Source organism: Lepisosteus platostomus, chromosome 3 (genome assembly GCF_059453375.1).
Source record: "Lepisosteus platostomus isolate fLepPlt1 chromosome 3, fLepPlt1.hap1, whole genome shotgun sequence".
Lineage (NCBI taxonomy): Eukaryota > Metazoa > Chordata > Actinopteri > Semionotiformes > Lepisosteidae > Lepisosteus > Lepisosteus platostomus.
Genome location: NC_142613.1, coordinates 20,499,557 through 20,524,957, shown reverse-complemented (window position 1 = coordinate 20,524,957; position 25,401 = coordinate 20,499,557). Strand labels below are relative to the sequence as shown.

Below are 25,401 nucleotides of genomic sequence, written 5' to 3'. Positions count from 1 at the left end.
CTCGCCAATCAGCGTCGCTTGAAATTTTCAAACTCCTTCTGACGGCCCAATCAGTAGCCTTCGCGCTATCACCGACGCCAGGGGCTTGCCTGTGAGAGGGAGGTGGAACGTACTGTTTAGACTTATAATTATTAACCGTTTTTAAACTAATTACATCAAATATTGGGTCATCGCTGATTTCGGTGTACGTAGCTCCAAGGTAAGCACACTTCATTTTGTTTTCACTTGGTTAGCAGGCTCTGGATTGCAGTAGTAACTTTTGGGTGTAAATTACACGCCGATGTTGTTTTGTGGTCGCCTCTTCTGCCTCGGGATCCGTGAAGTGAAAACTGGAGCGAAGGCGCAAAACTCGAACCAGAGATCGCGAAAAACCCTTCAAAGTTAACCCTTAAGGGCGAATTTTACATGTGCTGGGTTTAACCTGGTGACTTCTTTACTTTCCGCCGCTTTGGTGGCGGTTCTCCCTATTTTAATCCCTGGATTGTGGCAATAAGGTGCCTTTTGTGGTTTATAATAACCATTAGAGTCGTAATAATAACCACAGGGATCGGTCGGTATTTTTTTTTTTGGTAAACGTGGTCTTAAGGGCGTTGTTTCTCTCATTCCGCGCGAAAGGCCTAATAACGTGTCTGTCTTCTCGTTGTTTTTTTCTGCCTTTTCCAGTTTTTGATTTGACTCTGGCGCCAGTTCATGTTCAGTAACTGGGGGGCGACTCGCACCTGCTCAGATTGTTCTTGCATCGTTTCCTGGCGCTCGGCGCTGCACCACACGCTTTAAGATTGGGTTTAAACGCCAGCAATGTTTGAATCGTGACGTTTTCCCTCCACTCCGGTGTCACCCGGTTTGTTGTTTGTTAAAGGAGCCGATACTGTTTCGGGACTTGTTTTCTCCCAACGGTGGAGACTTTAATTTCTGAATATTGTTGCCGTTCTCTGTTACCTGTTACTTGGTGAAACTGAAACGAGAGGCCGTGCCCGTCTTCCACCTTTAATTTATATATATTTACCAAGTGGCCTGCATAATTTATAATGCAGACGCTTTTGTACTGTAACTCATTTAAAGTCATTCGATCTTGTCTTTTTATACAAGATGACAATGTTGCGTTTAGTAAAACAAAAACCAAGCCGTAATTATTGCCGTTTTATGTTGCTGTACGTATCCACAACCAAACGTCTCTGTAAAATCGGGGTGCAGCTCTTTTTAGGCTGTTTTTATGTCAGAGGTTAGTTGTTCGGCTCATGTTCACTTCAGTTGAACCCGCTACAGCAGATTTGAGAAAGAGCGGCGCTAAACCGGAATTACGTTGGTGACGCATTTTCATTTCTTGCCTTTAAACACCACCGGGGCATCTCTCTCAGCGCGGCAATGCGAGGTTTCATTTTGCTTAAATGTACAGAGAGATACCAGGACACTGCGAGGCCACATTTCCTGTTTTAAGCGAAATTCTGCGGCGCTGCTCGGGCCTCTGTGCTGTACGTCTAACAACATTTTGCCGTCTCTTGCTTTTATTGGAACAACGTGGCGGACTTTTAAAGTTTTGGCCGCTTTCAGTGTTCAGTAGTCTGGCCGAGTGGAGAAGAAGAGTCTGCGACCACTAACCTCCAGAGGACCGCCTATGCGTTTACTTTCATATAAATAAACTTCACTTCTGTCGGTGCAGCCTGAATTTCTCTCAGGTCGTTAAAATGTGAAATCCTTAAGCCGCCCAGAAGAGACTGGGTTAAAGTAATGTAGTGCGAAGCCCCGCCTCTTAGGCTCCCTTATTCCCAGGCCAGGGCGAGAGGTTTTCCCGGCTGCCGAACGTTATTTTATATAGCGCCTTTAAAGGTGGCTTCTCAAAGCGCTTTACAGGATGACAACAACAATAAATAAGAATAATAATGATCACGGAGGAAAGGGAACAAAAGACTCGGACACCCTTAGATCATGTTCAAAGCTAATAAGCCTGCAAACTGGGCCACTGAGATGAGTATCATTTAAGGGATAGATTGACATGTACCGTACTAAAACTCGCCAAGGCAACCTTATGATTTTTTTTACTGTTCCTGGTATTATTTATTGTAGGATAAGGTTTTCTATATTACGTATGTAACACCGTTGCGATACCAGCTTTCCCTCTTGAAATGTGACAGCAGTGCTGCTTGTGGCTCTGTCAGTTTCCACATCTGACCTGCTGTTGGACTGTCCCTTGCAATGAAATAAAGTACTGGATCTCGTTTTCTTACTGGTGCATCCAGCTCCTGAAATTCCAGTGCTGTCATACTGGAGTACAGTAGTTATACATTTATTAGTTATTCTATGGAATCTTTTAGTTTTGAGTTTTAAACATTTAAATTTATATTATTTGTCTATTCTACTAAAGAAATTTAGTAACTGTGTGACTTACTAATGTGATTTCTATTAATATTTACATATTTAGAATGACTGGCTGTAGTGGAGTGAAATATAAACAGATCTGCTTCTGTCTTCTCCTGGTGTGTGCATCAGCACTTTTAAATTGCTGATTTTTCTTTTCTTCTGTTCACTTATGGTCTGTTTAACCTAAAAAGAAACATCAACAAAAGAGGCATTACTGCTGCAAACATTAAAAAATCAAGGAACATAATTACACATCCCATTACACACCCCCTTGTGTACAAGGTAACTACATACCAAGGAACAGAGTTGTGTTTTTGTATGGATAATTCAGGGGGGTCTGATAAAGGGCTTTCAGTAAGTATCTGTATGTTGCTGATTGCTTTGTACAATGGCTATTGACAAAGTGAACAAAAGAAGCAGTATTGAACTGTCTGTTTTCAAACCTTCAGAGTAACCACGCTGGGAATTGTTGTCAGCAGTTCGGTGAAAAGCACATTGCTCACAAAACTACTTACATCCCAGCTTTAGTATTTGTTACTACTGTATGAGTACAATGCCTCTTTACTGTTTCTTCTGGCATGTTAATGAACTTGAAAAATACTGTTCCTGTGAATTTTATGTCAAAGTAAAAGATAAATACATGCAGTACAAGAAAGTCCGGGTCTGAAAAGGATTTTGTGGGTTCATAAGAAGTCTGCATTATGTTTGAGTGGGAAGCTGTGTTGATGTGTAGCTCACTTGAAAAAGGCTCAGCAGCTGAATCATACTTCAGAATCACAAGTTCTACCATATTCATACTTTTAGACTTGGTTATTAGATGTCAGAAATGTACAATCCTTAAACAGCCGTTGTCATTTTCCTTCAAATTTATTGCCATGTGGTTAAAGTATGAAATAAGTTGTATTTCACACTGGATGGGAAAGTTATTGCAACACACTGTTGAGTGTTAGGATTAGTTCATTGTAACATTAATTGCACAAATCCTTATAAATTGCTTACTGTTTTGTGACCTAATCTTCCTTAGAGTATCCAGATAGAAGGAGGCTGTTATATTCATAATTTCCCATGCAAAATATATGCAAAATAGGAGTTCTTCCTATTTTCCCATTTCCAGCTGTGCGCCTTAAATTACTTTTTTTTTATTTTTAAATTGTTTGCTTCTAGGTAGGTTTTAGACAATGCCGAGCAGCAAGTTTCAGAGTGGGGAGATGGTGATGGGGCGCTGGCCTGGTAGCAGCCTCTATTATGAGGTGAAGGTGATGAATTTTGATGCTCCCACTGAGCTCTACACGGTGAAGTACAAGGATGGCACTGAACTGGAACTGAAGGAATCTGATATTCGGGTAAGATGTCCTGTGTTCTCTAAAGCCCGTTCTCTAAAAGCATTGCTTCTCTAAAGCCCATTCTCTAAAAACATTGCTTAAAGTACTTTGTACGAGTGAGGGGGTTTAGATAAGGCCATAATATGCCACAATTACAAGGTTTTGTTCTTAAAATGAATCTGAATTAGTGCAAAGTCTTGATCTCTGGACATGAGCACCCAGGCTTGAAAAAAGGCACATTGCTAACTATTCAAAAAGATCCAAGCTACAGTGGTGCCCAAATGTTTACGTACAAAGGTTTTTCTTATTGATTATGTAAATCCAACTTAAGAACATAAGTTAGAAAGTTACAAATGAGAGAAGGCTCATCTAGTTCATTTGATGGCTAGTAGCTAGGTCACCTAAGCAGTTCAAATGTTTTTTGAAACAAGTCAGGGTATCATATTTGACAGCAGTGCAGCAAGGCTGCTCCATACTTCCACCACTCTTTGTATAGAGATGTGCCCCCCTGTTCTCAGGTTCGAATGCACTTAAACACAGCGTCACCGCGTGTCCTCTGGTTTGTTTTTAACTTGATTCTGGAAAAAATCCTTTGGACTGACTTTGTGAAAGCCTTTTAAGATTTGTTTGGATACTTGAATCAAGTCCCCTCATAGTAATCTCATCTCTGTTCAGCTTTAATAAAGATCTCTTCTTTTAATCTGTCAGTGTAGGAGACTCCTTTAAACCCTTTGTGTAACTGGTTGCTCTCTACTGGACAGATTTCATAGCAATAATATATTTCTTGTAATATGGTGACTAGGGTTGTACATTTATGTTTCTTTATTTATGTAATATGGTTTTACTAGTGCTTTGTACAATTTTAACATAGTATGCTTAAAACTTTAATCCTAATTCTGCACTCCTGACTATATATACAGATATTTTACTTGGCTTTTTATTGCATCCATAATCCATTTTTGTATTGTCTTCAAGATAAAACATTCTTAAGAAGCACATCAGTCTTTTTCAGAGGTGTCTTCAAGCTCTTATCTACAATCTTTGTATGTGTTATTCTGGTTTGAGCAGTTACACCTTTCTGTACTCCTCTCCTATCTATCAACCAGTTCTTTGTCCAAGCACCTGTACTGCTGTGATTGCCCACTGTCAGCAATTTGAGAATTAATCTTCTGTGATTAACTTAATCATAAAACCTTCTGAAAATGTAAATATGCCATATTGTTAGCTTTTTGCATCCTTTACTGCTGTTGCATGATCTCAGGAAGGTCTCCTTCATTTCCTTTTTTACAGCTGGTTAGCATACAACCAGGTCATGTTTTCTTCTATTGCCTGTAATAAGTCACTCTTCTATACTAGCGTTATAACTTTCTTTGATCAGCTGTTTTCTCTCTTGGTATACACTTCAGTGAAATATTCACTTATCGAAAACATTCTCCAAACTTTGCAATATTATTTTCTCTCTCTTGACTGTTCTAATTTCCTTTTACCTGTGCTTGTAGTTCATTTAAAACTCAATAAACTCCTCAATACTCAATAGTGTAGGGAGAAGAGCACTCATTTACTGTTTATTACGTTTTTTAAAGAATAATGAAACAGAATCACCCTGGAAAAGCCAAGTCCATCTATACTTTAGAGAGCAACAGTATATTTTGTGCTATCCGTTTTTAATTTCTGTGATGGAGTGACACCTGTGTATTTCCAGATACATTTTTTGGTTGCTTCCACTTTGAACATCTGCAGCTAGCACCCAGTTATGAATTACAGTTGCTGTGAAGTTCGTCACAAGCCTGTACCTGCTTGTACACTGACAGTCTTGGAGCCGTTCTTGATGGGTCTGTTCTGTGATTCCCCAAATGTGTGTTATTAGTACGTGTAAAGGGCCTTTTTTTTTCGACATGTCCAGCGGATCTCGGGGTTTCGGCGAAGAGGCCGCTCCAACTCTCCATCCCGGCGGCGAAGTCGCTCCCGTTCCCCTGGCAGGCCTGCACGCCGCTCGTCCTCGCGAAGCAGAGATGTGCGCAAGGAGACCAAGATCCAGGAGGTCCTGGAAGTCAAGCTGTCTCCTGTGGTAGGAAAACGACTTTCTATAGTTCACTCTTCACTGAATGTCTTGAGTGCTTTATGACATAGACAACACGTACGTCAGGATGTGTCCAAGAAAGATGCTGTGCTTCCCATGTACATATGCCTGACTTAAGCAAACGGAGCACAATGATTGAATAATGATAATCCTTTATTTAACTAGACAAGTCGGTACAGAACAAAGATGATCTGGCCAAGAGGTGTATAAACAACTTGAACAGAGGAGAAAACCGCGAAGAGAAGGAAAGAACATTGCAATATCAAATCAAAGTGTATTTATCAAATGCACAACAATACAGCGTGCAGCAGTAGTTGCTGGCAATGAAATGTCTTTTCTGCAAGCTCACAAGAATAGCAAAAACACAAAAATCACAAAATTAAGGTTACATAATAGTAGATGTAATAGAAACAGAATAAAACTCACTATGAGTAGAGCTGCTATGTGTCCATGGTGTATGCAATATATACAAGTAGTGCAATTGTGCTGAATACAGTGAAAACTGTGGGTCCATGTAGCCATTACAGGTGATTTGCTAAAGGAGCTGCAGGTTGGCTGTTTAGCAGTCTTATTGCCTGGAGGTAGAAGCTGTTCCGTAGTCTGTTGGACTTGGACCAAATGCTTTGGTACAGTTTTTTACATTCATAAGAAGTTCGTGTTTTGAAGAGATACTTGTTTATAACATGGCAGTGAATAACGTAGGTGTGGCTGTCATCAGAAATTCCCGTCTGGGGGACTTGGACACATTCCTGCCACAAAATCTACAGAGAAAACTAGCTTACAGGTTCGTTGCAATTCACCTCCTATGACTGACCAAGTGTGTCTGAGTTGTGATACCCTTACTCTGGATTTAGGTCACAAGGGCCTCTGGATTGCCACAGTGGAAGGTCTGTTTTTCTTAATAGCTTCACCATGATTAGCCATGCAACGAGCTAGCTTCTGTGGCATTAATGGGAATATATTCTTTGTATGTTTGTTCTTTATAATACTAGAATATTTCTCATTGGGATGGAAGTGGCAAAGCTATTTGGCATAACATTTATACTGTTTAATAGACGTCTATGACGTTGGACATGTTGGAGGACAGTTACTTGCTACTTGCTTAGTAAACAGTTGCTTTGTACCTTCATACTATGCTTTGTATCATAATTTACACTAGGAATTACACAGGTTATTTTTGTTATCCCTTTTATGTCGTTTATAGTCTTATTTATACAAGCATAAGATTTTTTTTTTTAAATCAGCAGACTCCACCATCAAATCCCAGAAGACAGTTGTACTTCAGCAGAGTAGAAACAAATGGCTTGCTTCCTTGTGTGAATTTAACCTCCTCTTGTATACAGGTCACTATTCACACCATTGGAATGAAGTCTACCTCTAGACAATGATATTAATTGAACCATACATCAGTTAGAATTCTTTCTGATCCTCTGGAGACTCCAGTTTGGTTTTGCTCTTTGGCCCTTGCAGTGATCTGTTAAACAGCATTTTCAACATATTTGCATTTGTTTTTTATCATTATTTCTGGAGCAGTGACACTATTTTTCCCTGTATATTTTCAAGCCTTATCTCTTTAAATTTCTGTTTTTTTATGGTATCAACTTTTTTTTGTCCCAGGCAAAGCCTGTTGTGAACAGTACCAACAATCAGCAAGAAAAGAAAGAGGAGAATGACACTGCCCATAACGTCATTGAGGTGAGAGGCGAGGAATTAAATGGAAATGTCACTGAGATGTCTGCAACATTTTCAGGAAACCTCAGTAAAAATATTCCAGTTATTTGTAAGAGCCCAAACTATTCCAAATGCAGTTTCCTTCATTCTAGTGTAAGACATGAATGGTTAATGTAAAAGGTCAAGTAAAAATTGAGATTCTGTACTCAGTAGACTACTGTTGAATTTATTTTTATTCACTGCTTATTCAGTAGTTTGTATCGCTGAAAGAAAATCGCTGGAGAGGATTTGTCCGAGTGCATCGTTTTTACATTAACTTCAAACATTAAGTTGTTTGAAAAGCCTTTCTGCTTGACTAATATGGTGCAACTGACATTATTGGACTAGGATGCATGAATCCTAATACGAATAACATGATCAATTTCAGTAATTCTAGGGTTGATAATTACATTATTATTTTTGGCTAAAGCTCTGTCCATTTCTGATTGTTTTTATCAGCAAAAGTCAATTAAAATACACAGAATGACTCAAAATGATGAATATGAATAAAACAACAGCACATTTGTGGGCTTGTTACATTTTAAACATTACCAAAGTATAGTATTAACTTACTGTTTCAATTTATAAGAATTTGAAAGTTTTACTTCCTTCTTGTTCCTTCTTAAAACCTTGATTTCTATAATACAGTACTTATTTTGAACAATATAAATCAAATAACCTAGCACAGACTAAAAATGAGCTGCTACATCACATACCCTTCTCATGAAAATTCCTTCTTGCATTGTTTAATTGTAATGTGTGCAGTCCGGGAGCTTCAAAGCTAACGATAAGTGTAGCCTTAAAGCCCCCGATTAACTTACTAAATGCTTCTCTCCATAAAGCAAGGTGTGAGTTAATAGCAATGGCTAATGGGTTAGCTTTGCAAAAGTATTTTTGTCATAACTTAACATAACTTTTTTTCAGAATTTCTTCAATTGCATTTTATTGTTACCGTGTAATTTTGTTTGAAAGTAATTAATTGATATATTGGTATTATAGACGTCTAGCTCTTTCTTTTTAGAATCATTTCATTGTTTGCTCTTGGGTGTTGAAATGTCAATGATTTTTTACAGCAAAAGGTTGAGTCTGAAGTGGAGAAGAACCGCATGGAGGTACGTTACAACCTGCGACCCCGGAGGGAAGAAGCCACTACCAAAACTGCCCAACCAGAAGAGGTGGAGAGAGAGGAGAAAGTGCTTTTAAAGTCTCAGAAATCCATAGTGCCTAAGACAACTGAACTGGAATTTGGAGGAAAGATAGGTAAGTCAAGAGCAACACAAACTGCCTGTCTTAATGGCCACTACACATGTTGAATTACATTAAAGTGAGTAAACAAGATTACAGCACCATCATGATCCAAAATGGCAGTGATATGTTAAAAAGTGACTCATCTGTAGTTGGTACATGTAAAATCAAGTGAAAGTAAACGCAGTGTTTGAATCCATAACCATGACATTTTAAAACTCACTTTCTCACTTAGCATGACGAGGCTCTTATAAGAAATTTATTGTTAACAAGTACAAGTAATCATTGAACTTTTTTAAAATTATTTCTGCCATAATAGTCCCAAAATATTCATTTTCATCGTAGAAAGGTGGTAGCTTTTTAAATCTGACCCCATGGCATACTTCACTTAAAGTCATTATCCTGAGTATAAGGTTGATCTGTTCTTAAGATTCATCTGACTTCTCTATTTTAGGGGCTTTCTTCATGGTGTTACTTCTCCCGGCCGTTGTCTTTTCTCTCCTGCTAATGTGCAACCTGGATGATCCCAGTGTCCTGAACTTCCCTCCCGCCTTGCCTGCTATTGAAACGCTGTGGGACTTCGAAGTTTTTGGTATTGTAGTGCTCTGGTTCCTCTTTCAGGCATTCCTGTACCTCTTGCCGATTGGGAAGGTAAAGAACAGTATGAATCCATCTCTGCTTTTTGAATTGTTAATGGTTAAATGTTACTCATGACTTGTACTTGTTTTGGTGATGGACTAAAATGTCTGTTTAATTAAATGATTGGCACAAATGTCTTATTAATACTTATATGCTTCACAATATCTATTTCCTATTGTGAAGTAATATAATCCTTATGGTAACATAAGGATTATGTTATGTTCTGTTGATTATTAAGACTTTTGCTATTGTTCCTTTAATTAGAGCTGTTCTGTGATTTTAGAATTTGGATTACGAAATTGATTAAATTTGAAAGAACTATTTACGTGTATTTTTTTAATTTAAGGTTGTCGAGGGATTGCCTCTCAGCAGTGGAAAAAAGTTAAAATACAGAATAAATGGTAAGTTCTCCCTTTGGTATTTGTACTGTTCTTTTACTTTAAAATCATTTATGAACACAAAAGTGCAAATACGTATTTTCAGGTTTGATACTAAAAAATCAAAGTACCTTATTGGAAGAAGGTAAACAGTTAAAGCTCACAATTGTTAGAAACCCACAGTCAAGGTCGACGGAGCATTCGTCTTGCCTTAGCAGTCTTTACTTTAGGGTAGAAAATGAATTGGTTCCCCGGCTTGGATTTTGGACTTATCAGGTCAATGTAGAAAGACAGGCTTTTACCTGTGAATTGTTTATACTTGGCTCACATATTAAACATCTCCATTCACCTTTTTAATTGTATCTTCTTTGATGTTTGTAATAGCATTGTATGTGAAGTATTAAATCTGTGTCTTTTTGTTCGCCCTCCCTTCAGGGTTTTATTCAGTCATCCTTAGCGCAGCAGTGCTAGGAACAGCTGTATATCAACAGGTGGACTTGAGCTACATTCACGAGCATTTTCTTCAGTTTGCAGTCTCTGCAATGCTCTTTTCTCTTTTCCTGAGTGTTTACCTCTATGTACGCTCACGCTGGGCACCTAATGATGATCTTGCACCTGGTGGAAATTCTGGTGAGTGTTCGTGCTGAGGGTAAACACTGTTCCAAGTTTTTATTTCTAGCTAATTGCATCTCTGACATAAAAATTTGGATGACTCAAAACTTCCTTCATCTTAACTGTGACAAGACTGAAGTCATGCTTATTGGTACCCCCCATCAACTTCGTAAAGCCAGTCCTGTAACCCTGTCTGTAGATGGCTCTGTACTTGAGCTTCAATCAAAATTGAAAAACCTTGGGGTTATATTCGATTCTGGCTTAACATTCGACCCACATGTACAGCATACTGTCAAAACATCTTTTTTTCACCTTAGAAATATCGCAAGACTACGCCCTATGCTATCATTAACTGTGGCTGAAAAGCTGATCAACATATTTGTATTCTCTTGAATTGACTACTGCAACGCTCTACTCCCTGGGGTATCTAAATCTACTCTGAACAAGCTGCAGTATGTCCAAAATTCAGCAGCCAGAATCCTGACCAGGTCTAGTGTAAGTGTTCACATTACTCCTATCCTGGAGTCCTTGCACTGGCTTCCGGTCAAATTCCGCGTAGACTTTCTCGTCTTCGTAAAATCCTCATGCTCACCTATAAGGCTTTACATGGCTTGGCACCTCAATACCTTTCTGAACTTTTATCGCCCTACTCCCCACCTCGCAACCTCCGCTCTTCAAATTCTGCCCTCCTTACTGTCCCCCAAGCCCGTCTACATTGTATGGGCGACAGGGCCTTCTCCTGCTATGCCCCCAAGCTCTGGAACTCTTTGCCCAAGGATATCAGAGAGTCACCTTCTCTAAATTCCTTCAAATCCAGAGTCAAAACCTTCTTCTTCAGAAAAGCCTTTACTTAACTGGTTCCATTCTTCACCCCTCTGCTCTTCTTAATACCACCTTCCACGGTCTCCTCTATTGTTATTGTTGTATTGTTGTAATTATAATTGTGTCCTATCTTGTGAAATCTTCTTATTTATTGTTGTAGTCTTCTTATTTATTGTTATTGTCATCCTGTAAACCGCTTTGAGAAGCCACCTTTAAAGGCGCTATATAAAATAGTTTATTATTATTATTTATTATTATTATTATTATTATTTGGAAAACAAAACACTATTCCTCTTGAATAATTATTGGAAAATAGAACACGCTTAGATTCATTAGTAAATGTTTATTTCTTATCTGGAAATTTATTTTGTCCTTTATCTTTAGGTAACATAATTTATGATTTTTTCATTGGGCATGAACTTAATCCACGAATTAAAAACTTTGATCTCAAATACTTCTGTGAGCTGCGTCCAGGTTTAATTGGTTGGGTGAGTAGTAAACATTTTTTTATATGCTTTTCTAGATTAATGTGATCTTCAGGTGTCCCAACTATATTTCTATTGCTTTTCCTTTTTACATAAAGGGTCTGTGCCACTTCTAATTTATAGTGAATTGTCTGTTACCTGCATAAGTGTGGGCAACTGCTGAATTAAAATAATATTCGTTTCGTCTGTGTACACTACCATCTAGTGGTCAAAAGGAAATACTTATTTTAGTCAACTTCTGAGGGTCACATGGAAAGTAAGTTTTGAAAACAACAACAAAGCACACATTATATGCCATGCATAAACTATATAAAGGTATATACTACACAAGGACGTTGTTTTGATACTGAATTGACAAGCTTAATATCTTTACAAATAAGTTTTTCGGTGTACATATAATATTTTTTAAGAAGACTTAAATGAATACCTTTAAACAGTATTTTGGCTGGGCAGAATCTAGAAACCTTTGGACACAGTAGCATTTTTTTTTGTTTCATTTTAATTCCAGGTTGTGATTAACTTGGCAATGCTGGTTGCCGAAATGAAACTTCACAAGTTGGATTATCCATCTGTGGCTATGATATTGGTTAATAGCTTCCAACTTTTATATGTTTTGGATGCTCTTTGGCATGAGGTAAGAGAAGCTTTAACATCTAAAAAAGCTTTATTTAAATACTTTTGTTAATAGTAAAATGTTTTCTTTTATGCTGATTAAAGTCTCTTGTAATCATTTTGGAATTTGTTTTCTTTTCAATACCTTTTATTACCTCAGTTGTAATAATACATAGGCCTCATTCAATTTCTTGGTCCATTTTGCTTGTCAAAGATGTCATGGTTATGGGCGAAACAGTTGTTTTAAATATACATTTGTCTTGTCCTTGGGTGATAATGAATTTAGTGGCTTTTTTATATCCACCCTGTTGAAGTGAAAATTACCCACACCTGGTATAATTGAATAATTGGCATCCACAGCAAATGAAATTCTCCAGGTAGAAAAGACTATGTATGATTGGCTCTGTGGGTAATTGGTCACTCCCGTGGGTTGTAAATCTGATGTATATTTGCAGCCAGGAGGACAAGCGTTAGGAGTCTGTCTAAGCACCTGTAGGAGTGGAAAAGAGTGACAGACTACACTTTTACATTTAACTCTTGAGTTTATATTAAACTTTTTATATGAAAAAGTGACCATTTGACATGTGGTTATCAAATTTTCTCTCAATAAAATGTGTTATTTGACTTAACCAAAGAAATACTTCAAAGTAATTGTCTTACAACTAAAAATTCAGCTCTACATATTCAAAATTCATCAAAATAAATCAAATGATTGATTTACTGAATTATAACATTTGCACATGGCAGGAATTTTAAAAAGATAAACTTTTTTCAGAAAATGAATCTGTTCTTTGTAGGAAGCTATTTTAACCACAATGGACATCGTTCATGATGGCTTTGGTTTCATGCTGGCTTTTGGAGATTTGGTTTGGGTGCCATTTACATACAGCTTGCAGGCATATTACTTGGTGAAGCATCCTAATGACCTGTCGTGGCCACTGGTAGCAGTTATCATTATCCTTAACTGTAAGTAAGATCATGTTTGTGCTGTTAAAATTAAAATTCCGCACTGTATATTAGAAATAATTAACAGTATTTTTCTGTTCACTGTACTGCGCAATATCAGAAGTTTATGATGAAGTAGTATAATGCCCTTATGAAATGCCATAGTTAGTGGCCTGGAGATTCATGAATCGTACTTCTTATAGTAGTCTTCTGAGTAATGTAAATGAACATTGGTCTTGTCCATTATTTGGTCAATTTAATCTTGGATCCTCCATGTCTCTTTAAGTAGTCACTGAATGAGAAAAATGAATAAAACATTAGTAGATCTACCTAATTTAAGCAGATTCTACCTTCTGATTGTTGTTGCGGGCTTGGATATATACAAAGATATAATTGTCAAGTAGGAATGCAAAGAGAATGACTAATTTTAAAGAATGTTTAAAATTGTACAACTGTATTGTTGCGTGCAATGTTATTTGGTGTCTGATCACTGTTACCTTAGTGAATTACCCTCAAACCAAATTTCAGGTGAAATGAAATAGTGGAGACAAGCCACAAATTCTTTTGTTAAAAAAAATCTGTATTTTCTTTAGCATTTGGGTACCTTGTGTTCCGTAAAGCCAACTCCCAGAAGAATGCATTCAGAAGAAATCCTTATGCTCCAGAATTGTCACGTAAGTAAAAAATTATTGATACTCACTAATTTTTTTTTCCAATGGGGGATTGTTGCTGATTCTCATTATTTTCTCTTCAGATCTGCGCACCATTCGAACGGCAACAGGAAAGAGTCTGTTAGTCTCTGGTTTATGGGGTTTTGTCCGTCATCCAAACTACCTTGGTGACATTATCATGGCACTGGCTTGGTCTCTACCTTGTGGTGAGTATCTGGCGAATTCTTAGTAGTGTGTGCAGTTGAAATGGACTCCTGTAAATGTTAAAGTTCTCCATGAATGAATTTTCTTGTTTCTCAACCATATTTGAATTTGAATTCTGAGGACAAATATAAAAATATAGTGAGTGTGCCTCTATCTAATGATCAACCCTGTATGGTTATGTCGAGAAAGAGATGTAATGGGCTTTGACAGGGGCATAGCATGCCGCGACAGTGACATGGGTGCTGTAAGCAGTGTGAATGCCTCCAAAGTCTTGACTAATAAATCAGATCTTTGTGCACCACAGCATGGCTTTAAATGCCAAATTAAATGTATTGAAAACCTTGATTAATCAGAAAACCCAGGCCTTTTCAGAGTTTTTCCCTCAGGCATATTGTTAAAAATTGGAAATAAACATGGGGGGACCTTCGTACCAACTCAGTCAATTAATGTCTTATATCAGATATTAGAAATCTGATCTTACCTAACAAACATATCCATAAAACAGTGCATGATTATCATTCTACTTTCTTTTATGGATATTGTTATCAGTTTAAGTCTTAACAGTAAAGTAAACGCATGCACTGTGGTAGAAGAACCATCTTTGCCGAGCCATGGTATTTTGACCCAAATTTAGTTTCATGCACATGTATAGTATTCATGCATAGTGAAATTATGACTTGGGTCAAAATAAGGGGTGGGCGGATGCTTACATGTGGGTGCTGACTTGGCAGAATGTAGTATTTATCTGTCTGTCTGTGCTTCAGATAATTTTTAAATCTGATCATCTCAGGATTTATTTGTGCATTATTGCATGTGTGTGAAGGAAGTAAAAGTATAGCTGTTAAATGTTACAGGTTTTAAGAATGTGACTTGTATATTAGGGTAACTTAAAAGTTTATTTAGAGTGGTCCCTGCTGTGTCCATACACTCAAATTAAAAGATCAAAAGCACAAAGAATTCTGAATAATAAGATTAATTACAACATGTAATTCTTACACATTATTAGTAAATTGATTTTGAAACAGATTTAGGAATAACTAAGTTCAAAACATGTTATGCACAGAATAATCACCAAGTCAAATGTGATTATTTTTGTCTACAATCTGAAATATTTTAATAAGAAACATTCAGTTAAAAATAAGGTCAGTGAACAAATGCAAGACACTTAATCAATTTCTAATTTTCAAATCATCACAGTTTAATCAGTTTAACTTCAAAAACAAAATAAGTAATCAGTTTTTCCAGCATTTCAGAGTAATTGCTAAAATGATGCCTTTATTTTGAGACTGTGGAGTAGAAATCCACACTGTCTGGCCAGCTTTGGTTATAGTTTTTCCATCATCGGGAAGTTCATTCAAATAAAAGTCCAGTTTTGACGTTTGATTAATGACACTGCATGATTCATAGAGATGTGTCTGAAGAAAGATTTTAATTCTGGTAAATTTGGACTGAACTGGGAAAATAATAGGAACTGCCAAGAATTTGTTCATGGGAATATCAAAACTGTTTGATTTAAGCGCTTTGAGAAGCCACCTTTAAAGGCGCTATATAAAATAGTTTATTATTATTATAAAGTGTATTATTATTTTTGATAAGCATTTTAAAAATTACAAAGTAACACCAATGGAATGCACTAAATTATTTTTCTTTGTTAGGATTTAACCACATTTTGCCATACTTCTACATCATTTATTTCACCTGCTTATTGATTCACCGTGAAGCTCGTGATGAGCACCAGTGCCGAAAGAAATATGGATCAGCGTGGGATGAATACTGTCGACAAGTGCGTTACCGTATCTTCCCTGGGATTTACTGAGCAATTGGAAACCAAATGCGTAAACTAAAAATTGCAGCTTAGTTTTTAAGTGATATACCTCCGTTTTTGTTTAATGTATTTTTCTTCAAAGGAAAATGTTAGCAGTGGACTGCAAAAAATATAAGGATGTATATATTTCACAGAGGAAAAATGTCTTAAGAGGAGGCTAGCTCATCTTAAGTCTTTTTATTAATTTAGGAAGGTGTTTTAGTCATGATTCCCCTTTACGAAACATTTCATCATTCAAGTGTTAGCATTAGAAGCAAAGGAAATTAACTCATTTTGGTCCAAGAGCAGTGCTTAAAAAGCTCTCCGTCCGTTTTTGTTAGCACATTTTGAGAAATCAAAATAGCAGCCACAGTTGGGGCAAATCTCACCAAATGTATAGTCATGTACATACATTATTGTTTTTCTACATACCCATGATAACAATATATTAGTCAGTTTTCATAAGGTTTTACTCAAATTCTAGCAGTTTGTTGCTTTGCTTGTAAATATACCATTTGGTATATTGCTTGTGTATATTGTATTTTTTGGGAGAATTAAATGCTCTTTTTTTATCTGTACAGTGACTATAGTACTTTTCCCTCAGGACCAGAAAATTGTAGAAAAGGAGCAATTGGCATAATCTGTATTTTTAAATATTTTTGTACAATGTTTCTTACATAAATGTAGTGTAGTAATTTGAAGTAGTGTTATAGGAGAGATTGCATTATCCAAAGTTTTTGTAATTTGGCTTTTCTACCTCACGTTCACAAATTATGAAATTTATTTTCTTTACTGAAATCGTGATATTTGACTCTGAAATAATGGCTTAAAGTTGTTTGGGAAGGCAAAAAACAATAAAAGGAATTGGACAGGTTACATCCATAAGTGGCGAGTTCACATAAAATATATGGGTAACAGAAACCTTTATTTGAAAAACAAAATTGTGAGCTATTTAAAACAAATTTGATATGCCTTTGAAATAAACGACAAATTTGGATTTTAATGTTTTAGTATTTGTAGTTTTAATCTGAAATGCAAGCATGACTTTTAATTTATAAAATTGTTCTTAAAAAGTACTTAAGTTTTCCACTTGTGGATTGGAGTCTAACATTGTAATTCTTAAGTTACTGATACTGTGAAGAATGGTGAAGAAGCCATTATACGTCTTTTGTTAGAATTCAAAAGGCCCATTGAATCGTGCTCTTAAAACACTGTAGATATTTAGCTTTGTAGCAATTAAAGGCAAATGTGTGAACAAGTGACATGAAATGTAAATAGTATAGCTTGCCTGTTTTTATCATGAAAGTTTTTTTTGTTGTGATTTAAAAATATGAAGAACAGTATTTGTAGTATATATTACATTTTGTAGTGGATATTTTAGCAATGCTTCAATACATTCAGCTTAATTTCTACTGTAGCCAATTAAGATTTGCATTGAACCTGCCTTTGTGCTATGAAACTGCAATAACAGTGAATTTGTTTCCAGAAAAAGCCATTACAGATTGGTAGTTGAAAATCTGTTCTTCCCTTCAGAAAGTCTCATTTCTATAATAGTTATTTTAAATTTGTATCTGATTTGATAAAGTGTATTCCTTCCTGTTATAGACAGCTTTTCTGGTGCACTAGGACCTTTTATTTTGTCTTTGTCTATGCCTTTTCATATGGGTTAAGAAAGGCTACTCATATTACCTTATTTGATATTCAGGATGAAAATCCAAAGCTAAAAATAAATAGCATAAAATGCTTATGAAGGCATTGCACTTTAATGCAGGGGAGAACGTATTTTCAAGTATTGGATCTAGTGGGAAATGATGTTAAAGCTGACAGACATTCTTGTCCACTAGATGGAAAGCTTTTATTGTACTTTTTTTTGTTTAAAAATAAAGGTTTACAGTAAAAGGTCTCATTGTGTTTCTGGATATTTAAATGTATGTTTTAGAAAGTCTAAGAAGAGTTCTCCAAAGATTCATTATTAAGAAAGTGCAATTTTTGAAGTACAAGAATTACAAGACACCCACTTTACTTTGCTTGGAATTTTTTTTTTTAATTAACTGCTTGATTCTGAAAGCCTTTATTCATTCACTTGGCTTAGAAGGGCTGTCCCCCTTATGACCCAGTGATTAGGTGAAACCGTTGTTGGCAGAGAGATTGCAGTGATGAAATTAGTTGAGAGTCCTGATGAAGACCGAGAGCCAGCCCTTTTTTGTGTACGATATAATGGGCAGTCATAGTACAGAAGTACATCAGCTGTATCGGTCTCGATGGGTGCGTCTTCATCTGAAATCTGAACATGAAGAAAAATGCATTCAGTTTCCATGCATCTAAATAGTAAGAAAATGTGTAAATGAATATAATTTCTGTATCTAGTTAATTGTAATTAATATTCTTTATTTAATTGAATTGAATTGTGTCCTTGGTTTGTTTTTTATTAAAATGGATTTCTATCAGTTAGTCAGTATCAGCAGTGGCTAAAACATATCTACTGTATTCCTGGTAAGTTAGGCTTTCTGTTATGGTATGTGTAACAACTTAGTTTTATGTAGTCAGTTTCCAGTCATTGCATAACAATATTAATACTGAAAAAAGGATAGTTTCACAAATTCACATTGGACACAAAAATACTAGCAGTTACCTGCTGTGGTAAGAAGTGTATCTCGGGCATTGGGCAGTGTTGATAATTAGGTAATGAATCCTCTAATGCCTGAGAAAGGGGGTCCCAGCTTGCACTTTCCAAGAACAACCCATACACCAGAACACCTTCCTTAGGGGGTGGAAGGCCCTGTGAAGAATATAGCATCTGCAGTTTGAATTGCTTGTTTAAATTTTTAGAGCTCTTAAAATGAAGAATAATACCTGTTCTTATCTGTGAATTGTATAGCTCAGCAGAAGAATGTTGCTTAAATATAAGCTTTTAGATATAACTTGCTAAGAACTGAAAATAAATTTCTCCCTTTTTTGGACCTGTTTGTGCCGTTTGAATAATCTTATAAATGACATATTTCACACAGGTTATCAACAAAAAATTAAACTGAATCTTGCATGATGTAATCTTCACATAATCCCAATATATTCTGTTAATTTTCTTATTTTAAATGTTAGTTTAATAGGTAACACTTTCAGAGTTGCAAGTATCACATATACAAGTTGAATAACTTGAATGTTAAGGTTTTAATAAATAGAATGACATAGCCAATCACAGCTATAGATATTGCATTCTCCTGACTAGAGACTGAACCACAGTGGAATCGATTTGGAAGTGTGTTTGCAGCTCATAGCAGCAGGTACGTTCTTACCCAACAGATTGTGTGGAACAGAACATGCTTCCTAGCTGTTCTTGAAGCTCATTCACTGGTTTCTTTCAATAAACAGCTGGATGATATTCTGGGATGAATTTGCTACTACCAAAGGGGTTAGATGGGCCAAATGGCCTCCTACATGCATATACTGTATGAAAGATCTTGTGTACTACAGTCTTTAAATATATGGCAAAATATCAGCACTTACCTCAAAGGCAAATGCTGTTTTATCTACTCTTCCACTCCAATTGTTGAGACCCTGCTCTGTGGGTTGCACATGATAGGTGAAAGCAAGAGAGTCGATTGGAACACCTTTTAGACGAGCAGAATTCTGCAGAACTGCAGTCAGAAAACCTGCAATATATATAATCAGTTCAGGCGGGTAACTGTGTCAGCATGCATAGGCTGCAAAGGAACAAGTAAAGGTTTATTCCATGCTGAAAAGAAACATTTCAAAACATCTTTTCAGAATGGAATATATATATCGGTACAGTTAAACTTCTTTAAAAGACATCTCTGGTCCTAAGAATGTTTTCTGACACTGAAGTTAGTTATTGTCTAATATCCTGAGACTGAAGTCTCATGGATTTCCATTGGCGTACAACACAATCTTTTGCCCCCTCCTTCCTGTCATAATAGTCATTCTCCTTACCTTGAGGGAAAAAGAATCCAGACAACCAGAAGCTACGAGGTTGCTTGCAGGTGGTGGGAAATTGTGGCTCTGTTGTAGGCTTTATACCCTCAGTCTGTGAAGCAACCCTAAACAAAGAAAAATAAAAGTACATCTGCCATCCACCTTTATTTAACCAAGTTAAATTTCCTAGTATGAATTCTACAGGACCTTGATACGCATTTGTAATCTAATGAGCCTTTTAGGACTATCTTGTCATTAGGAGTGTCACAGTTATACTCTAACCTTGAAAAACAGAAATTCATATGACTTATTTACATTTGTTTTTAGTGAAAAAGGTAAGTGAGATAATATTCTTTTCAGCTTAATGAGTTAAAGATTAGTAAGCCCTAATAAGACCCTGATAAGAACTAATAGTGGATAATGAAGAGTTTAGAATGGATAACTCAAGATCTCCACTCCTAAGTGCGATCCTTTTACCTTTCCATGAGAGATATTTTCTCTTTCTCTCCCCAAACCCGGAAGAAATGCACTCTCTGATTAAGGTCTTCTATCCAGGAGCCCAGAGACTTGCAAGACTCGTAAGAACACCTCTGTTTAAATATAAACAAAAGAGCGTCGGCTTTGTATTTTGTGACAAAACCGTGTACTCTTGCGCTCAACAGTTATTGAAGAAATTGGATATCGGAAGATAACAAATTCTTGTACAAGATTATTTTAACACTGGGTTCTTCCCCCCCAGCATCCCTGAAGATGAGTAGCCTGCCCCCATCAATTCCCCCCTTCCAGGGCTGGTGGCAATGGTGTAGAGGGAACCCCACTTGCTGAAGATCTGTGTTGTGTGACTGCTGCACACTTGTATTGGTCAAGGGCCATACACAGAGCAGTACCCGCATTGCTTCAAACACTAACAGAAAATAAGCACTTTTTCTTTTTTCAGGTTACTTGACTGTTCCAATATTATCAATGCTCCAATTTACAAAAAGGAAACTGAAATCAATAATTGGTTCTAATACTTGTTTTTTCACTGTACTTGCTCTCTCACCTTTCATGTGAATTGATTGCTAGAAATCAGAACATCTCAGAATAACAGTTAAACCTGTTTGTAACAGAATTCCAACAAGCTAAAATAAATTGTGAGTGCATTACAAACTGCTCATGAATGGGTAAGCGACATTCCAGCAGCCATATCACCCTGTGACTCACAACTGGCAATCCACTGAAGCTAAGCAGGTGTGAGCCTGGTTAGTACCTCGATGGGAGACCTCCTGTGAAAAACTAAGGTTGCTGCTGGAAGAGGTGTTAGTGGGGCCAGCAGGGGGCGCTCACCCTGCAGTCCATGTGGGTCCTAATGCCCCAGTATAGTGACGGGGACACTGTACTGTAAAAACAGGTGCCGTCCTTCGGATGAGACGTAAAACCGAGGTCCTGACTCTGCGGTCATTAAAAATCCCAGGGCATTTCTCGAAAAGAGTAGGGGTGTAACCCCGGTGTCCTGGCCAAATTTCCCATTGGCCCTTACCAATCATGCCCTCCTAATAATCCCCCTCTATGAATTGGCTACATTACTCTGCTCTCCTCCCCACGGATAGCCGATGTGTGGCTAAGCAATTATTATTATAATTATTATTTTAATTGTACCCAATGTCATAGAGATAAAAAGGCAACCCATATATTATAGTTGAGTAGTTTACATATGCTAAAAAGTATATAACTATAATTACATATCTATCTTATACTTGAAATTCCAGTCAATTTTTTAGATGGTTAATGTCAGATTACAACAGATTGGGCTTCTACAAAAGATATTAGAGAGCTAGAGGGCTTTTGAGAGACTAAAAAAATATTGGTGCTCATTCAAGTGCACTTTGAACTCCATGATGTGACACTAGCCAGTTGTGACTAGGATGCCTCAATCAGTGCAGTTAGCTGAGTAGCACCAGTGGGGATATTGGCATTAGTTGGCAAGACGGTTCCAGGCCAACTAAGTCTAGGCACTTGTGCTGCTGTTGGTGAGGAACACCTGGAATGGGGCTTTGTAGTCTCCGATGTGTTAAAGCAGGGCTGGTCAGGGACTGTATTTAATCCTTCCCATGTATGGTTGCAGGGCTCATAACTGGGGGCAAAAAACTGAAATCTACAATTGGGGAGTCCAATTTGGGACTGGGTAGATAATACAAATGGAAAGTAATTGATATATTGAAAAAATCAATGATATCTACATCTGTAGTGAACAGTTTCTTTATAACACAAAAAATTAACAAATAATCTTGTTTTACCTCCCACATGGATGGGACCTTCATTATAAGGAGGGAGTTGTAGATTTCCTCTAGCATCTCAGTCATGAGGATTTCTCCCTTCACAGCACAGCATAATGACTGCAGTGAGGAGCGTGTGACCAGTAGCAACTGGTTGAAGCAATCGATCTCTTGACGCAAGACGATAAGCAAAGTAGAGTGTACCAAAGGGTCAAAACCTTCCCAAAACACAAGACAAAGTTTTCAATAGGACATCACGTGTGTTAACTGATAGTGTTAATTGGCAAAGAAGTAGTACATAGTGAGGAATAAATTAATTAGAAGGTAAATCGCATAAACCCAGATTGTTTCTCGGTTTGTGAATGATTCATGTGTAGTTTAAAACGTTCTGAAGCATTTGAGGGCTACGAATCAGATTTTGTAGTATGAATGTCATTTGGTCTTTATTAACCTCAAGTCATTTACTTACAGTTTTTAGTATGATAATGAACTAAGAAACTAAAAACATTTCATTCAATAAGAGCAATGTCTACTGTAGCCAATCAAACTTTATAGTTAGAGAATTTACTCAATGAACATTTTTCTATTGTGTCATAGGAGTTTGCCTTTATCAGAAGTGGTGTTAGCTTCTGTCATGAGATCTCTAAGGGTAGGTATTTGTCCAGCTGCCTGTCTGGGCTGTTCCACAGTTTCTGGAAGGGTCTTCAGAATGTCAGTAGCCAATTTTAAGATTACTTCATCCTGAGTCTGCCCATCACTGTCAAGAAGAAAATGGCTTTAAGACAAAAATAGACAAGCTGAATTTTGAAGCATTTTGCAAAAAGTTCATATGATGTTCCTAAAGTTTTTGATTACTGTTCATTGTAGTTAAATTTAGATTTGACAACCATGGGCATCCTGAGAGTTTGTGTTTAAGTCTCTTCTCTGGGAATTTCTTCTAATAGAGGGATGCAGGGCATATGCCAGAAATGGAATAGACTCCATAGAACAGCATCATCAAAAGTGCATTTACTATACTCTTTGGCTCAGCCAAAGACAGATCACAAGTGCTTGAGGTTCTTGTCTGGTGATTGCTGAGGCAATTTCAATGTACTATTGGAACAAATAACCTTCCTTTTGTTTTTACTTTATGTTCATAACACCTTTTAGTTTAGAACAAAGTTTCCAATGACTATAATTGATATATTTCAGAGATTGCAATGTTACTATATGTAACATATGTGGTTTAATTCCTTTTAATAAGACTATGTAACTATACTTTGATTTCACAATACAAAGAATAGGTGGTTCTGATCCCATATATCGAATTACAGTAGATTTGCTTTGTACAAATAGGTTAAATGATCAATTTCCCATTTTAAGGAGGTGCATAATATTTGCATACTTGAAATGATCAAAAAGCCTACCACAACACATACCCCCACATTATTGCACATATACTTAACAGAAATTGTAGCTCTATAATCTTGTTAAAGCTATTCTTCCATCTGGATTCACTACTTATTTTGTCATATAGCTAAATCTTTCTTAGATCTTTCCTTAGATCATGGTTATTCTTCACCACTGCTGGACTATCCCAGTCACATTCAGGTAGTAACATGGACCGAACTGGAACTGGTGATATAAGGGGCATGAGGCTGTACCTGTGCATTGAGCTGGTGTCTTTATTGCTTGGCTTAGGGATCTTCCACTCAAGACACCTTGTTCATTAGTCAATTAGTCTTTGTTTAATATAGAAACCAACAAATTTCTGTTGTCCAGTACCCTCGAGACAACTCACTTTGACAGTGAAGGAAGGAAAGAGATGTCAAAGCACACCTGGCAATGAGGCTGCTATCTCCAAGTCTGGGCTGCATGCTAATGATAGTGTTGACCAGCTGCTGTGCTTGGCTCTGCAGAAAGAAGTTCTCTGCATTTCTGTCCATTCCAAACACCTCAGGGGCATCTTTGTCAGGCAGACTTTCAATATAGACTCTGCAGTCTGACAAGCTGGGCTCTCCAGAGATAGGCCGGTACACCTGTTTCAGAAAAGGTCAGTTGTAATTTTTTCATCAGTACACCTCAAAGGTAAAAACTATTAGATTTACTGAAGATTTACTCAGTCTTTTTATTTGACAGAAATTATTATTGGTTTTAAATCAAATATTTTATTTATTTACAATTCCTACTTTTTGTAAAGCCTACCCCATCAGAGCTGTATGTGTGGCCTTGCTGCAGGACGCTGGGTTTGTAGAAGTTGTGTAGGGTGCTGAGTAGACACCGGCGATCCCAGGGATCTGTCACACGGCCACCATACACCACCTCCCCTGTGAGATACCGCAGTGTGGGCCAAGGCACGTCTGATCCTCCCACCAGTAACATCTCTAAGTTCAGTATAGACACCTACCAAAGGAGAAAGCAAGAAGAAAAGCTGTTGCAATATCACAGTGAACACAGTTTAGGAACAGTGGTCTTGAATTCATGAATGATGTGTAAAAATTCACTGGTGCTTATTTGGATGTTTTTTTTTTAAATTAGAATGCCTTTTTATTTTGTATATACTGGGCAGGATTATGGACAGGTGGGTATAAATTGGCATCCTCCAGAATGCCATTGCAAACAAGAATTTCTTTGCAGTTGACGGTTAAGAAAGGAATGAAATAGCTAAATACCCAGAGATATTCCACAGAGCAGTGCAAGCAGCATACTGTAACTCTAAATGTTGTTACAGTGCTATGAAAACAAATTTTCACCCCATCTGATTTTCTGCATTGTTACGTATTTGTCACAGTGAATATTATCAGAACTTCAACCAAAGCCCAATATTAGATTAAAGGGACCCTGAGGTGAATTAGTATAAAACTTTTGTGTTATTTATTTCATTTATTAAAAGAAAGTAATGCAACACCCAATGCCCTGTGTGAAAAAAGTAAAGGGCCCTGTAGACTCAAGAACTGGGTACGCCACATATAGCAGCTGTAACTGCAACCAGACATTTCCTGTAGTTATTGATCAGTCTTTTAGAGCAGTGGAGGAATTCTGTCCCACTCCTACATGCAGCACTGCTTCAACTCGGTAACATTGGTGGGTTTTTGAAAATGAACTGATTATTTCAGGTCCTGTCACAACATCTCAATGGGGTTTAGGTCTGGACTTTGATTAGGCCATTCAAAAACTCTGAATTTCTTGTTCTTTAACCATTCTAATGTAGATTTGTTTGTATGTTTCAGATCATTGTCTTAGTATGACCCAACTATGCTTCAACTTCAGCTAACAGATGGATAGCCTGTAGAATTCTCTGATCCAGAGCTGAATGAATGGTTCCTGAGTGATGGCAAGTTGTCTAGGTCC

At 37.1% G+C, this 25,401-nt stretch overlaps 2 protein-coding genes across 8 annotated transcripts in view; one reads left to right on the top strand and one right to left on the bottom strand.

The window, feature by feature from the left end:
- Positions 1 to 48: 48 nt before the first annotated feature.
- On the top strand, positions 49 to 17,789 carry lbr (lamin B receptor). 3 transcript variants are annotated; one of them, XM_088624880.1, is made up of 14 exons: positions 49 to 199; positions 3,523 to 3,701; positions 5,584 to 5,748; positions 7,378 to 7,455; positions 8,544 to 8,730; positions 9,170 to 9,366; positions 9,701 to 9,755; positions 10,167 to 10,361; positions 11,550 to 11,653; positions 12,159 to 12,284; positions 13,060 to 13,228; positions 13,801 to 13,881; positions 13,962 to 14,084; positions 15,738 to 17,789. In XM_088624880.1, exons 2-14 carry the CDS (start codon positions 3,537 to 3,539, stop codon positions 15,896 to 15,898), a joined length of 1,806 nt encoding a protein of 601 aa, XP_088481006.1. In that variant the 5' UTR covers positions 49 to 199; positions 3,523 to 3,536; the 3' UTR covers positions 15,899 to 17,789. The 3 variants fall into 3 exon arrangements, with proteins under 3 accessions (XP_088481006.1, XP_088481008.1, XP_088481007.1); XM_088624882.1 differs by having other exon boundaries at positions 70 to 199; positions 3,527 to 3,701; XM_088624881.1 differs by lacking the exon at positions 49 to 199 and adding an exon at positions 2,618 to 2,640.
- The window catches only part of LOC148674596 (dynein axonemal heavy chain 6-like), a 126,407-nt gene continuing 118,744 nt past the window's right edge, over positions 17,739 to 25,401 (bottom strand). For all 5 annotated transcript variants that reach the window (XM_088624874.1, XM_088624875.1, XM_088624879.1 and 2 more), the window contains 9 exons: positions 24,256 to 24,453; positions 23,890 to 24,089; positions 22,677 to 22,828; positions 22,093 to 22,289; positions 20,294 to 20,406; positions 19,835 to 19,941; positions 19,391 to 19,536; positions 18,519 to 18,665; positions 17,739 to 18,170 (listed from right to left, as the gene is read on the bottom strand). In XM_088624874.1, the coding sequence (XP_088481000.1) occupies positions 17,958 to 18,170; positions 18,519 to 18,665; positions 19,391 to 19,536; positions 19,835 to 19,941; positions 20,294 to 20,406; positions 22,093 to 22,289; positions 22,677 to 22,828; positions 23,890 to 24,089; positions 24,256 to 24,453 (1,473 nt within the window). In that variant the 3' untranslated portion in view covers positions 17,739 to 17,957. The remainder of the gene's footprint in view (positions 18,171 to 18,518; positions 18,666 to 19,390; positions 19,537 to 19,834; positions 19,942 to 20,293; positions 20,407 to 22,092; positions 22,290 to 22,676; positions 22,829 to 23,889; positions 24,090 to 24,255; positions 24,454 to 25,401) is intronic.